Source organism: Schistocerca piceifrons, chromosome 3, assembly GCF_021461385.2.
Source record: "Schistocerca piceifrons isolate TAMUIC-IGC-003096 chromosome 3, iqSchPice1.1, whole genome shotgun sequence".
Classification (NCBI taxonomy): Eukaryota; Metazoa; Arthropoda; class Insecta; order Orthoptera; family Acrididae; genus Schistocerca; species Schistocerca piceifrons.
In genome coordinates, this window is record NC_060140.1 from 566,784,852 (window position 1) to 566,799,471 (window position 14,620).

General features: G+C 42.6%; 1 protein-coding gene across 1 annotated transcript; it reads left to right on the forward strand.

The window, feature by feature from the left end:
* Positions 1-4,176: 4,176 nt before the first annotated feature.
* Positions 4,177-13,483, forward strand: LOC124789855. Its single transcript, XM_047257368.1, has 3 exons — positions 4,177-4,421; positions 8,943-9,189; positions 12,684-13,483. The coding sequence occupies exons 1-3, from the start codon at positions 4,200-4,202 to the stop codon at positions 13,022-13,024; spliced, it is 810 nt and encodes a 269-aa protein (XP_047113324.1). The 5' UTR covers positions 4,177-4,199; the 3' UTR covers positions 13,025-13,483.
* The last annotated feature ends 1,137 nt before the right edge of the window (positions 13,484-14,620 follow it).

The following is a 14,620-nucleotide window of genomic DNA, read 5'->3' on the forward strand; positions in this document are numbered from 1 at the left end:
CCGCAGGTGCAACCACAACGGAGGGGTATCTGTTGAGAGGCCAGACAAACATGTGGTTCCTGAAGATGGGCAGCAGCCTTTTCAGTAGTTGCAGGGGCAACAGTCTGGATGATTGACTGATCTGGCCTTGTAACATTAACCAAAACGGCCTTGCTGTGCTGGTACTGCGAACGGCTGAAAACAATGGGAAACTACAGCCGTAATTTTTCCCGAGGACATGCGGCTTTACTGTATGATTAAATGATGATGGCGTCCTCTTGGGTAAAATATTCCGGAGGTAAAATAGTCCCCCATTCGGATCTCCGGGCGGGGACTACTCAGGAGGACGTCGTTATCAGGAGAAAGAAAACTGGCGTTCTACGTATCGGAGCGTGGAATGTCAGATCCCTTAATCGGGCAGGTAGGTTAGAAAATTTAAAAAGGGAAATAGATAGGTTAAAGTTAGATATAGTGGGAATTAGTGAAGTTCGGTGGCAGGAGGAACAAGACTTTTGGTCAGGTGATTACAGGGTTATAAATACAAAAAATCAAAAAGGGGTAATGCAGGAGTAGGTTTAATAATGAATAAAAATAATAGGAGTGCGGGTTAGCTACTACAAACAGCATAGTGAACACATTATTGTGGCCAAGATAGACACAAAGCCCATGCCTACTACAGTAGTACAAGTTTATATGCCAACTAGCTCTGCAGATGATGAAGAAATTGATGAAATGTATGACGAGATAAAAGAAATTATTCAGGTAGTGAAGGGAGACGAAAATTTAATATTCATGGGTGACTGGAATTCGTCAGTAGGAAAAGGGAGAGAAGGAAACATAGTAGGTGAATATGGATTGGGGGGAAGGAATGAAAGAGGAAGCCGCCTTGTAGAATTTTGCACAGAGCATAACTTAATCATAGCCAACACTTGGTTCAAGAATCATAAAAGAAGGTTGTATACCTGGAAGAATCCTGGAGATACTAAAAGGTATCAGATAGATTATATAATGGTAAGACAGAGATTTAGGAACCAGGTTTTAAATTATAAGACATTTCCTGGGGCAGATGTGGATTCTGACCACAATCTATTGGTTATGAACTGCAGATTGAAACTGAAGAAACTGCAAAAAGGTGGGAATTTAAGGAGATGGGACCTGGATAAACTGAAAGAACCAGAGGTTGTAGAGAGTTTCAGGGAGAGCATAAGGGAACAATTGACAGGAATGGGGGAAAGAAATACAGTAGAAGAAGAATGGGTAGCTCTGAGGGATGAAGTAGTGAAGGCAGCAGAGGATCAAGTAGGTAAAAAGACGAGGGCTAATAGAAATACTTGGGTAACAGAAGAAATATTGAATTTAATTGATGAAAGGAGAAAATACAAAAATGCAGTAAATGAAGCAGGCAAAAAGGAATACAAACGTCTCAAAAATGAGATCGACAGGAAGTGCAAAATGGCTAAGCAGGGATGGCTAGAGGACAAATGTAAGGATGTAGAGGCTTGTCTCACTAGGGGTAAGATAGATACTGCCTACAGGAAAATTAAAGAGACCTTTGGCGAAAAGAGAACCACTTGTATGAATATCAAGAGCTCAGATGGCAACCCAGTTCTAAGCAAAGAAGGGAAGGCAGAAAGGTGGAAGGAGTATATAGAGGGTTTATACAAGGGCGATGTACTTGAGGACAATATTATGGAAATGGAAGAGGATGTAGATGAAGACGAAATGTGAGATAAGATACTGCGTGAAGAGTTTGACAGAGCACTGAAAGACCTGAGTCGAAACAAGGCCCCGGGAGTAGACAACATTCCATTAGAACTACTGATGGCCTCGGGAGAGCCAGTCATGACAAAACTCTACCATCTGGTGAGCACGATGTATGAGACAGGCGAAATACCCTCAGACTTCAAGAAGAATATAATAATTCCAATCCCAAAGAAAGCAGGTGTTGACAGATGTGAAAATTACCGAACTATCAGTTTAATAAGTCACAGCTGCAAAATACTAACACGAATTCTTTACAGACGAATGGAAAAAGTGGTAGAAGCCGACCTCGGGGAAGATCAGTTTGGATTCCGTAGAAATGTTGGAACACGTGAGGCAATACTGACCATACGACTTATCTTAGAAGAAAGATTAAGAAAAGGCAAACCTACGTTTCTAGCATTTGTAGACTTAGAGAAAGCTTTTGACAACGTTAACTGGAATACTCTCTTTCAAATTCTGAAGGTGGCAGGGGTAAAATACAGGGAGCGAAACGCTATTTGCAATTTGTACAGAAACCAGATGGCAGTTATAAGAGTCGAGGGGCATGAAAGGGAAGCAGTGGTTGGGAAGGGAGTGAGACAGGGTTGTAGCCTGTCCCCGATATTATTCAATCTGTATATTGAGCAAGCAGTAAAGGAAACAAAAGAAAAATTCGGAGTAGGTATTAAAATTCATGGACAAGAAGTAAAAACTTTGAGGTTCGCCGATGACATTGTAATTCTGTCAGAGACAGCAAAGGATTTGGAAGAGCAGTTGAACGGAATGGACAGTGTCTTGAAAGGAGGATATAAGATGAACATCAACAAAAGCGAAAAGAGGATAATGGAATGTAGTCAAATTAAGTCGGGTGATGCTGAGGGAATTAGATTGGGAAATGAGACACTTACAGTAGTAAAGGAGTTTTGCTATTTAGGGAGTAAAATAACTGATGATGGTCGAAGTAGAGAGGATATAAAATGTAGACTGGCAATGGCAAGGAAAGCGTTTCTGAAGAAGAGAAAATTGTTAACATCGAGTATAGATTTAAGTGTCAGGAAGTCGTTTCTGAAAGTATTTGTATGGAGTGTAGCCATGTATGGAAGTGAAACATGGACATAACTAGTTTAGACAAGAAGGGAATAGAAGCTTTCGAAATGTGGTGCTACAGAAGAATGCTGAAGATAAGGTAAGTAGATGACGTAACTAATGAGGAGGTATTGAATAGGGCTGGGGAGAAGAGATGTTTGTGGCACAACTTGACTAGAAGAAGGGATCGGTTGGTAGGACATGTTTCGAGGCATCAAGGGATCACAAATTTAGCATTGGAGGGCACCGTGGAGGGTAAAAATCGTATAGGGCGACCAAGAGATGAATACACTAAGCAGATTCAGAAGGATGTAGGTTGCAGTAGGTACTGGGAGATGAAGAAGCTTGCACAGGATAGAGTAGCATGGAGAGCTGCATCAAACCAGTCTCAGGACTGAAGACCACAACAACAACAACAACTGAGAGGTCAGTTCTTGGACAAATTCTGCACCGGCAATACTTTGGCAATTACGGACGGCTATAGAGGCAGCGTGGCTCAGCATTTATGCAGAGGACTTCCAACGATCTGTTGAGGTCATGCCACATCAATTTGCTATACTATTCTGGGAAATATGAAGTTAGATGCGATATTAGGAGATATCCCACGAATTCTGTCGCGGCGGTATATGTCGGATACTGTTAATAGAAGAGCATATGTTCATTTGAAAATTTTTTTGTTCAGAATCATCACCTCTCAAAGCACACACCTTTCCTCCTGACTCACCGTGTATATGTTGCAATAGTTATGCACCGATAAAGGTACTCACACAGAACACACTATCGTGAATAGTTGCATTAAAGCCGTCTTTGAACTGACGTGTTTTATGCAGTGGCTGCATAGATGCAAGGACAGTTAATGAGATGATAATTTTTCTGGGGCTCGAGTGGAATGAAATCAATCAGGTTGGTTCGAATGGCTCTGAGCACTATGGAACTTAACAGCTGAAGTCATCAGTCCCCTAGAACTTAGAACTACTTAAACCTAAGTAACCTAAGGTCATCACACACATCCATGCCCGAGGCAGGAGTCGAACCTGCGACCGTAGCGGTCGCGTGGTTCCAGACTGTAGCGCCTAGAACCACTCGGCCACTCTGGCCGGCGAAATCAATCAAATTCACTAACACATTCTAGGTAACAATTAACACCCGTTCGTAGCGCAAGGTGGTGGATTCCGACGTGTAAGCGCGGCAGTAGTTTCACCTGTGGTACGGCGTGCATTGCTGCGCCTCTCGCGGCGCCCCTCACTCTTACTGAAGGGGCGGCCATTGCCAATTCTGGCTGCGCGCGACAAGTAGGCCCGCGCGGCAGTGGAAGGGGTCCCGGTATAAGACGCGGCGCACCCAGCTCACCGCACAGTGTCCGGCAGTTCGGCGACGCAGCACAAGCGACCATGGCGGCCTCAGCGAGCTCGGTGACCTGGCTGGTGATCCTGTCCGTCCTCGTGGCAGCAGCCGCGGCGACACCCAGGAGGGACTTCAAGGGCGTCGCCGCCATGGACGACACGCTCTCCATGCTCAGCACGGAGTGCGACGCCAAGAAAGACTCCCTCTCCTGTGTCAAGTACAAGGTCCTCACCGTCATTGAGCAGCTCTTCAGGAAGGAATCTTTCAAGGTGAGTCGTGGGAGGTACTGGGGACTGGTTCCGCCTATTTGCAACGAGTAACAAGAAATTACGTTAATAAGTTCAAAAAATGGTTCAAATGGCTCTGAGCACTATGGGACTTAACAGCTACGGTCATCAGTCCCCTAGAACTTAGAAGTACTTAAACCTAACTAACCTAAGGACAACACACAACACCCAGTCATCACGAGGCAGAGAAAATCCCTGACCCCGCCGGGAATCGAATCCGGGACCCCGTGCTCGGGAAGCGAGAACGCTACCGCGAGACCACGAGCTGCAGACCGTTAATAAGTTAACGGTCTTTCGAGTCCCCCTCTTCGAGATTCATACAGCCTAAAACTTCCTTGATCTATCTATAATTCCATCTTATGTCGTTGGAATGAGACTATAGTTGGTCTAAGACTTGAAGAAAACATTTACCAAGCCGTAACTTTATTTAACAACTTTTGCTACCAGCTTCGGTGCGTCATTGGTACCAAATTAGCTAGATAAGTCGTCTAAACGTCTGTGCCGTTATAGGGACCACTGTATCCAATTGTATGTCGTAGACTGCTTCTCGAAAGATGTGGACCCCTCACCTCTAATGGTGGCAGCAAAATAAAATTATTAAATAAAATGAGCTATTGGTATCTATTTTCTTTAATTTCCTTAAAGTATGTCGCACATATTCTATCCCATCAATTTCGATTTTTCCACTGGGCTCAACTCCCGGAACATCTTTGATCATTACTGAATTCCAATCGTTCTGAATGGGGATAACATAGTAAACTCTTCCTCTATACCTCCTGTTCTGTTTACTTCTACTTTCTAATTTTTTCATTTCTGACACATACGTTTTCTGTTATTATTATGAAGCCTCCAAAAATTTTTACATAAAAAAAATGGTTACATCCAGAATTGCCGTGTTAGAGGGAAGGGTGCATGTCATTCATCTTTCTTGTAAACATATCACTGTGTAACGGCGTACTGCAGTTTCTTACGAAGGAGATTGGGTGTCTAGTACAGAAATAAATTAAACTGGGAAAGCATCCCACCAAACCTGATGTATTCCCATTCGGAAGATATTTAGCATAGTATTGTTTCTTAAATGGAGGTACATACGAAATGTATCCGCCTCTGAACTCGCCGTATCTAACACAGGATAATGCGGCAGACTTCTACATCGAGGTAATCTGTTCGAATTTAGGAGAAAGGAAACAAATATTATTAGTATTTGGTGTACAAGTAAAGAAGAAGTGATGTTGTTTAGTTCGCAAACATAGATAAATGCACAAATGTCTTAAGATACATTCTGAACCACTCGGCACTTAATGAACAGGTCTGACAGCGAAATCAAGTTCTGTGACCTCCTTTGCACTAATTGAGATCAGTAGGTTAAGTAACGTCACTGTTCGACTTCTGTAACAACACAGAAACGACGGCTGCACTCGGCATTTGTTATATCGTAGTCGTCCACTAGAGGCATACGCACACCAAACTTAGGAAAGATGACGGAACATACTTAATTATCTCAGTATAAATGGCAAATGCAGAGGAAAATGAGTCTTAATGAATGTTTTAATGACTAGCGTATGTAGGTCATAGTTATAATAACTGTTTACAGAAAGTTAAACGCGTTGGTAGAAGAAAGCTAAATGTTGAAACTAGCACAGTATAAGTTATCTGCGTGTTTGTCACCGAATACCGGTATAAAATGTTTCGAAGCATCGGTTACTGTTAGAACTTGTCGTCAGAGTGAAATTGTATAATGTAGTCGAAATGCTAGAACAACTTACGATACATGACGGAAGACGTGTGCCGTAAAGTCCATGCTCATAACCGTAGCATGCATCATTTTATAACAATAAATTCGAATAGTCCGACTCATTAGGTAGTGTGTCAGATATTCGGAAGGACCGCGTGTGAATCTAAGTGTTGCCGGTGACTTTTACTGGATGGAAGGACTGGAATGAATTCACACAGTCTAGTGAGGCCATTCGAGTGGAAGGGGTAGTTTACAGACTTGCGGGCGAAAAGCTAATAACGGCTGTGCGAGATGTGTGGCGACCACAGGCCTCTCCATACCACATCAAATGAAATCGTTGGTCGAATATGACACAGCGGCCGATCATCTGCACGTGGTTGGCAGAGCCTGACCTCGAAATTACTTAATTAGATTTCAGACTGAAGCGAAGTCGGGAACACTGAGAGTGACTCTATTTCAAACCGTTTCCAACGCAACAGAATAGCACAGAACGGCTGTAGTTGTATTTCCCTGAAGTTATCCAGTATGACATTAAAACGTGGTAAGCAGTGAGATGTGGGAGTTTGTCCATCTTCCTTCTACCACTCTCTCACTCTCTCCTCTCTCACACCCTCTCTTGTTTTCGGATCGTCAATCTTCCGACGGATTACATGTAGACCACCACGTTTTCGTGTTTTGTCCAAATCACTTCATATCAGAGTAGCACTAGTCTCAGGTTTTAATGGGATATATGCAAATATCCGTTTTTCTAGTTCCTCCCACAAATTTAACTGCTAGCGCATCTGCGAAGAACCTCATTTAGTACGAATCCACTTAATACTTAGCATCCTTCTCTGGCTCAGTATGTGAATCGTTCAAGTCTCTTTTCTTCGGTTGTTGCATTCCCGTGTAACGTTCCCATGGAGGCATCGTTTCGGATATTAAATGCTACCTTTCATACCAGTCGGTATCTTGTGGCAAGGATTGCATTCCTTTTTATGTTAGGCTACTTTATGTCCTCCTTGCTTCTGTCATGTTAGCTTTTAAAGTAGGGAGATTTCATCACTGCGTGTATTACATGGCCCCCCCAGATGAGTAATATACTTAATTCTTTTGTTCTTTCATTTAGTCTAAATTAGTATAATGTGCGTCCGTTACACAGGCCCTGTAATTCTTTCGACAGAGGACTGCAGTGACTACAATGAATCTTGACACTGGTACCATTTCACTCTGACTTTTAATCTCCCTCATGAAGATATTTTATTTTCCTCATGTTCAACAACACAAGAAAAAGACTGCATGTCCGACTTGAACGGTCTCTTAGAGTTATTTCTCTATTTCATAGTTATATACACACCCCCAGCAGCCAACCTGCCACTTTCCGCCCTGTGAGTTGTAAAATTTACAATTTTAATATAAAAATATTAAGAAGGAAAACTGGGTGACGATTTTTATGACTCGAAGAGAGTAATATATGTACCGGGTGATCAAAAAGTCAGTATGAATTTGAAAACTTAATAAACCACGGAATAATGTAGATAGAGAGGAAAAATTGACACACATGCTTGGAATTACAAGGGGTTTTGTTAGAACCACCCCATATTGCTAGACGCGTGAAAGATCTCTTGCGAGCGTCGTTTGGTGATGATCGTGTGCTCAGCCGCCACTTTCGTCATGCTTGGCCTCCCAGGTCCCCAGACCTCAGTCCGTGCGATTATTGGCTGAAGTCGGAAGTGTATCGTGATCGACCGACATCTCTAGGGATGCTGAAAGATAACATCCGACGCCAATGCCTCACCATAACTCCGGATATGCTTTACAGAGCTGTTCACAACATTATTCCTCGACTACAGCTATTGTTGAGGAATGATGGTTGACATATTGAGCATTTCCTGTAAAGAACATCATCTTTGCTTTGTCATGTTTTGTTATGCTAATTATTGCTATTCTAATGAGATGAAGCGCCATCTGTCCGACATTTTTTGAACTTTTGTATTTTTTTGGTTCTAATAAAACCCCATGTCATTCCAAGCATGTGTGTCAATTTGTACCTCTCTATATACATTATTCCGTGATTTATTCAGTTTTCATATTTATGCTGACTTTTTCATCACCCGGTACGTTATGTTTATTATCAGTGTGGTATGATGGAGGATCTTGGTAACTGTGGGTCGTTTTCAGGATGTGAAAAGTATGTAGAATACTCGGATATGAAGGGAAAGTGGGGTGAAGGAGCAGACCAGGGTTCTCAACGATTGGGATGTTATGAGCAGTTGACTATTAAGTTTACGTGACATTTAGGAGAGGTGAAGGTGTTACGGGAGTTTGTGGAGGTGAGGGAACGTTACGTGCTGGTACAGGATAGAAGTGGGAGAGTGGTACAGAATGTGAGATTCAGTGTATATACTTCCAAAATTTAGAGGTAACAATGAACGGAGCAGCGGACGCTCATGTTAATTTGGCACAGATAAGGAAGAAGAGGAAGAGGTGGACGAGGGTTTGCTATGCATGGATGAGGGTCGATGTGTTTAATCCCCACGTCCTGCTGGGTAGCGATTTTAGTAGTTTTATTACGTTGTTGGCTTTCTTAAGGATGTTTAGCAGGTCAGAGTTCCAAGTGTTTGCTTAAAATGTTTCAATGTTTTAGTAAGATAAACTGATCGTTGTGGATTATCAGGTAAACCTCCCGGAACAGAATCCAGGGTTCATTGAAATCCGCGTTTAGCCGAAAGTAGAAAGTATTTGACTGTGTTTATTGGAACAGACGTGAGAGCATACTGTGGCTGCAGGTGTCGGACGGCGTGACGGTGGTGAAGAACGACGCGGAGCCAGCGCCGCAGGAGGCAGGTTCCGCCCGCGGCTCCAGCAGCTGGGTGGACGCCGCCATGGAGCTGGTCACCGGGCACGACCTGCGCGTCCAGTTGCCTGGAGAAGCCACGCTCGTCGTCTCCCCGCGAGCGCTCGACTCGGCTGGAGAGGTGTCGGCCACCCTGCACTTCGACAACCGCGCCCTCGAGGGGCGCTCAGTCGAGGAAGGTAAGCACCCAGGCTGCACTCCTTTCGGCCGTCAGTGGAGAATGCACAGCGCTGATAACTTGTGATGAATTACAAACCACGTCGAAAAATTCATCACTGTACTCACATACGGGAGGTCATCCAGAATTAATCTATCCGCGGTAAAAGCCTGTAGACTCAAATGTTTGCGTGTTTCCTCTGAATAGAAAATAACGATGTCCTCCTCCACTCTTCCCCAATTCGAGCTGATGGTCCGTTTTTCATGATCCTGACATAATACCCAATCAGCTTTTTATACTTGTTGCGGTGCAGTTTCGCGAGAAATGAGAGGGGTTGTGGAGTGAACTTAGAGAAAGTTTTGGTAAGGGATATATGTCTGGAAGTACCGATTTAGTGTAAAGTAAGTTTCATGGCGCGCACACAACAGATGTTGTTGTTGTTGGGGTGCACAGGCGACCAACGGCGCGATTATCAGCACCCTTACAAATACTAAAAGAAACAAGTACGTTTAAAAGGGCTAAATACGCTGGCATTCTCTCTCACCCACTCACCGCACTCAAAAGAGGGAATGTGCTCTGATCTTTGCGCTCAGGCTGCAGTTGTCCCACGTGCCGATCCTGCTGTTCATTTCACAGTGTATCGGCGACGTATGCTTTGATACACACGGCCAACACACCCTGGTATGAGGCTGTGAAGCACCACAGTCAGCCCATCTAGATGTGAACGTACCAGTCTCTCGTAGGCGTGGTTGTAGTACGACGAAAGTGGCATACGAGTATTAAGGAATGAAGCGATCGCAAACCTTCCAGATACATGTGTAGCATTACATGCATTACGTGACCACCGTGAAGTGGGAGATTTGAAAGTGATCCGGTTTTGAATCTTATTCTATATTCAAATGGCATATTTCCAGACATGGGTCTCCTATCAGAACTTTATGTACTCGGTCCACTCTTCAATCCCTGGAAGCCTTTAATAGGAAATGAGAAAAGAAACAGGAACCTTAGCAGATGATTTCTTGACTGAGAAAGAAAATGAAGTGCATATTGCATTTTTCATATCTGTCTTTTGTTTTTGTTGTGCCGACATGAGAAACACGTTTGAAAATATTTTTTTCGCAGTATATCTTCTTTAGTACACTGTGTTTCTTTTTAAGTTCTTCTGTCCATCCTGAAATGACCCAAGTACGTTTTTCAGCAAATTCGTATTGTGAATTACTGTTGTTTTGCTGTCTTTAGGTGGGAGACTGGTTTCATGCAGCTCTTCACGCTGGTGAACCCTAGGCTGGCCTCTTCATCTGTACATAACTATGACCACCTACATTCATTTGTACCCGGTTGCTAAAGTCAACCTTAGGTTTTTCTGTACAATTTCTACAGTCCACAACTCCTTCAGTTACCAAACCAATGAGTTCTTGATGGCTCAGTTGGTCTTCTTTCAACCGAGTCCTTTCTTTACTCAAATTGTGTCTTGATTTTGCCTATTCCCTTTTTCGATTCAGTCCTACCTTTTTAGTAACACCATTTAACCATCGAATCTTCAACAGTCTTCTGTAATTTAAAGAGCGTCTAGCAACTTTCTGCCTGAACTGTTCAACGAACACTTTTCACTTCTGTTCAAGGCTACACACAACACTACTACCTTCAGAAATTATTTGAGGTACTAGATTTCATTCTGTCTTGAATGGTTCTCCATGAATGCCAACTTGTTTTAGGTCTTAATTAAATTGTATTAAAAATTTGTGCTGGACCGGGACTCTAACCTAGAACGTTTGCCTTTCGCGGGCAAGTACTCACCGACTGAGTTATCAAGCACAACTCATTTCCTTCCTTCCAAATTTCACAGGGGTTCTCCTGCATACCTTGCGGGACTAGCCCTACTGGAGTAAAGGATACTGCAGAGACAGGGCTAAGCCACTGCTACAGAATATTTTACAGAAAGAATGTTCACTCAGTAACGTAGTGTGTGGTGATTTCCAATTTTCTGGCAGATAAAAACAATTTAGTCTGCCAGGAAGGTTCCCAGTCAGCGCATTCTCCGCTGCAGAGTGAAGATTCATTCTGAAAACATAAGGTCAGTTACTGTGGATTGTCAGTGACCATGTCTTCAACCAAACTGATTTCTTACTAAATGCTTAGTAATTCAAAGTTTGAAGTAAGGTGCTAAAATGTTATAACAGTAAATGTTAGTGCTGTTCTAGCAAATTACTCATGAAGAAAGCCCCTCCATGAGTTTTTTTTTTTTTAAAAAAGTCATGCTTCAAAGCACCAAGAGTTTCTAATGAAATATTTTTTTTTAATACAGCAAAGTGTAACCGGTCACTTTTTTGAAATAGTTGTTTATCAGAAACTGCTTTTCAAACCTATTAAGGCTCATCTTGAGAAACCTGTTTATGGAATGAACAGCTATTTTAAAAAAGTGACCTTTTGCTATTTTCTGTATTTATACTGAATGAACGGTCACAAATAATGGAAAAACTTAATAAATAATTGTTTAATAATGGTTTCGATTGTCGGACCAACTTCATGTATCACAAAACTATTTACAGCATCCTCTAAGGCAAAGTTCTCAGTGTTGCTTCAAAAATGTAAAAACTACCTTTTATCAACAGCAAACCAATTTTCGTGTGCTGTTATAATCATATTCCGCTTATGCTGGTGGCGACACTCAGCACGTTGAGTAAGTGTTGACGCAGAATTGCTTTTATTTTATTTGGTGCAACGTTTAGAACATAGACACTGGAAGTGAGCAGCAATCGATCGCGAAACCCGTCGATTTATTACAACAGATCTAGATTTCATCTATTACATATCTTCAGTGTATATAACAACAGGTGACATTAGTCCCAAGTCTCACGTAGTAAACAGTATTAACTGACATTACTTCAGGAGTCCAAGACGAACTGTTGCAACCAATATTGTTTACTACTGATAAATGGCTCTGAGCACTATGGCACTTAACATCTGAGGTCATCAGTCCCCTAGAACTTAGAACTACTTAAACCTAACTAATCTAAGGACATCACACACATTTATGCCCGAGGCAGGATTCGAACCTGCGACCGTAGCGGCCGCGCGGTTCTAGACTGTAGCGCCTAGAACCTCTCGGCCAACCCGGGCGGCTACTACTGGTATTTTGGACTAATATCGTCTGTTGTAAGATGTTAATATGGCTGTGTAATAGTCGAAATCTAGAGTTCCTGTAACAAAACGACGGATTTTGCCATCGATTGTTGTTATTCTCCCCATTGTCTGTGTTCAGCGATCGCTGTGCACAACGGGATCATACGGATTCCAATCTGATTTATAAAAGTGCCATGTAAACTGTTGTAAATAGCTCTATAGTACCTGAAGTTGGTACGAAAATCGAAACTGACGGTAGATGATTGTTTTACCAGCAGCTCTTGGCTGTGTGACATTTAATTTCTTTTCAAATACAAGCTGTGTGGTACCACACGCATAAAGTATCCTTATGCTTGTCTCTGACATCACTAAATCGGCTGCCATGCGTTACAGCGCGCAAGAGCAAGCTGAAGAAGATCATCGTGCCGGTCCTGGTGTTCGTGCTGCTCAAGGCGATCACGCTGGTGCCGCTGCTGGTGGGCGCGCTCGGTCTCAAGGCGTGGAACGCGCTGCAGCTGTCCTTCTTCTCGTTCATCATTTCGGTGGCGCTGGCCGTCTTCCAGCTGTGCAAGAAGCTCGCGTCTGACGCGGCGGCGTGGCCCGCGGCCGCCACGGTGTCCGCGCATGCGCCCTGGGAGCCCTCCGGCGCCGGCCACCAGGTGGCGTGGGGCCGCGCCTCCCCCGCCGAGGACGACGCGCAGCGCCTCGCCTACCGGGGCTACGCCGAGGATTAGGCCGCGCGAGCACCTCCCCGCTCTTCTTAATTTATTGCAGTATTTATTGTGAATTATGTGCCCGCCTCCAGGGAAGTCGTCTTCTACTCAGGCTTGCCGCCGTTCGAGCCAAGTCAGAACGGCGACACAATGTCTCACGTTTAAAAAATAAAATTAATATTTGCTGACTAGCAAACTTGACATGAAAGCACTCGGAGCGTATTTTATTTAATTTCCTTCGAGCTGTAGCAATCCTAGTCGAAACCTGTAGACTGACCTCTATTCTAGTACCAAATAATGTTGCTGTAAACCAATCTAAGTTTAGTTCCATTCACTACCCATCTGAAGTACCTGTTACGAATTTCATACGCTGTACATTGACATAGATAAATCAAGTCATACTGTTGTGCTACCGTTATAATTGAAGTTTCCAAAAATTTTGTGATTAACTTGTTTTTAGACTTTTTTACACTATTTAATTTGGAGGAATGCAAAAATGTAGTCGAATATCTTAAATTTTTGCACCAGCTGAAATAAAGTAAGTGAACAAAGAAAGTAACTTTTATTTCCATTTTTTCACTGTTGTTGTTGTGGTCTTCAGTCCAGAGACTGGTTTGATGCAGCTCTCCATGCTACTCTACCCTGTGCAAGGTTCTTCATCTCCCAGTAGCTACTGAAACCCACATCCTTCTGAATCTGTTTAGTGTATTCATCTCTCGGTCTCCCTCTGCGATTTTTACCCTCCACGCTGCCCTCCAATACTAAATTGGTGATCCCTTGATGCCTCAGAATATGTCCAACCAACCGATCCCTTCTTCTAGTCAAGTTGTGCCACAACTATCTCTTCTCTCCAGTTCTATTCAATACTTCCTCAATAGTTATGTGCTCTACCCATCTAATCTTGTGCATTCTTCTGTAGCACCTCATTTCGAAACCTTCTATTCTCTTCTTGTCTAAACTATTTATCGTCCACTTTTCACTTCCATACATGGCTACACTCCATACAAACACTTTCAGAAACGACTTCCTGTCACTTAAATCTATACTCGATGTTAACAAATTTCTCTTCTTCAGAAACACTTTCCTTGCCATAGCCAGTCTACATTTTCTATCCTCTCTACTTAGACCATCATGAGTTATTTTGCTCCCCAAATACCAAACTCATTTACTACTTTAAGCGCCTCATTTCCTAATCTAATTCCCGCAACATCACCTCATTTAATTCGATTACATTCCATTATCCTCGTTTTGCTTTTGTTGAGGTTCATCTTATATCCACCTTTCAAGACACAATTGTCACACTTAGTGGATAGCAATGACTATTCTCACTGATACACGAATGAATCATTCAACTTTATAAATCGTGAATAAAGAAAGTTTGAATAACCGCACTGATTTTGACAATGATTAATTACGACTAACTCCGTTATTTGATGTGTCTATAATGTATGACCATGTAAGGCGTCATCAGATATCCAGAACTGCTTTACATAAAAAAGAGTACTTATTATATTACTGAACGATAACTTGTCTAAATAAACCAGCAGCAATAACATTGATAATAGACATAGTAATAGTGACAAACATATGGGAAACATACAAATGAATATTAAGTTA

Coding starts and splice junctions, on each gene's coding strand:
- LOC124789855 (XM_047257368.1), top strand. CDS start 4,200: ATGGCGGCCTCAGCGAGCTCGGTGACCTGGCTGGTGATCCTGTCCGTC. Junction 4,422..8,942: donor TCAGGAAGGAATCTTTCAAG/GTGAGTCGTGGG, acceptor CTGTGGCTGCAG/GTGTCGGACGGCGTGACGGT. Junction 9,190..12,683: donor GGGGCGCTCAGTCGAGGAAG/GTAAGCACCCAG, acceptor CATGCGTTACAG/CGCGCAAGAGCAAGCTGAAG.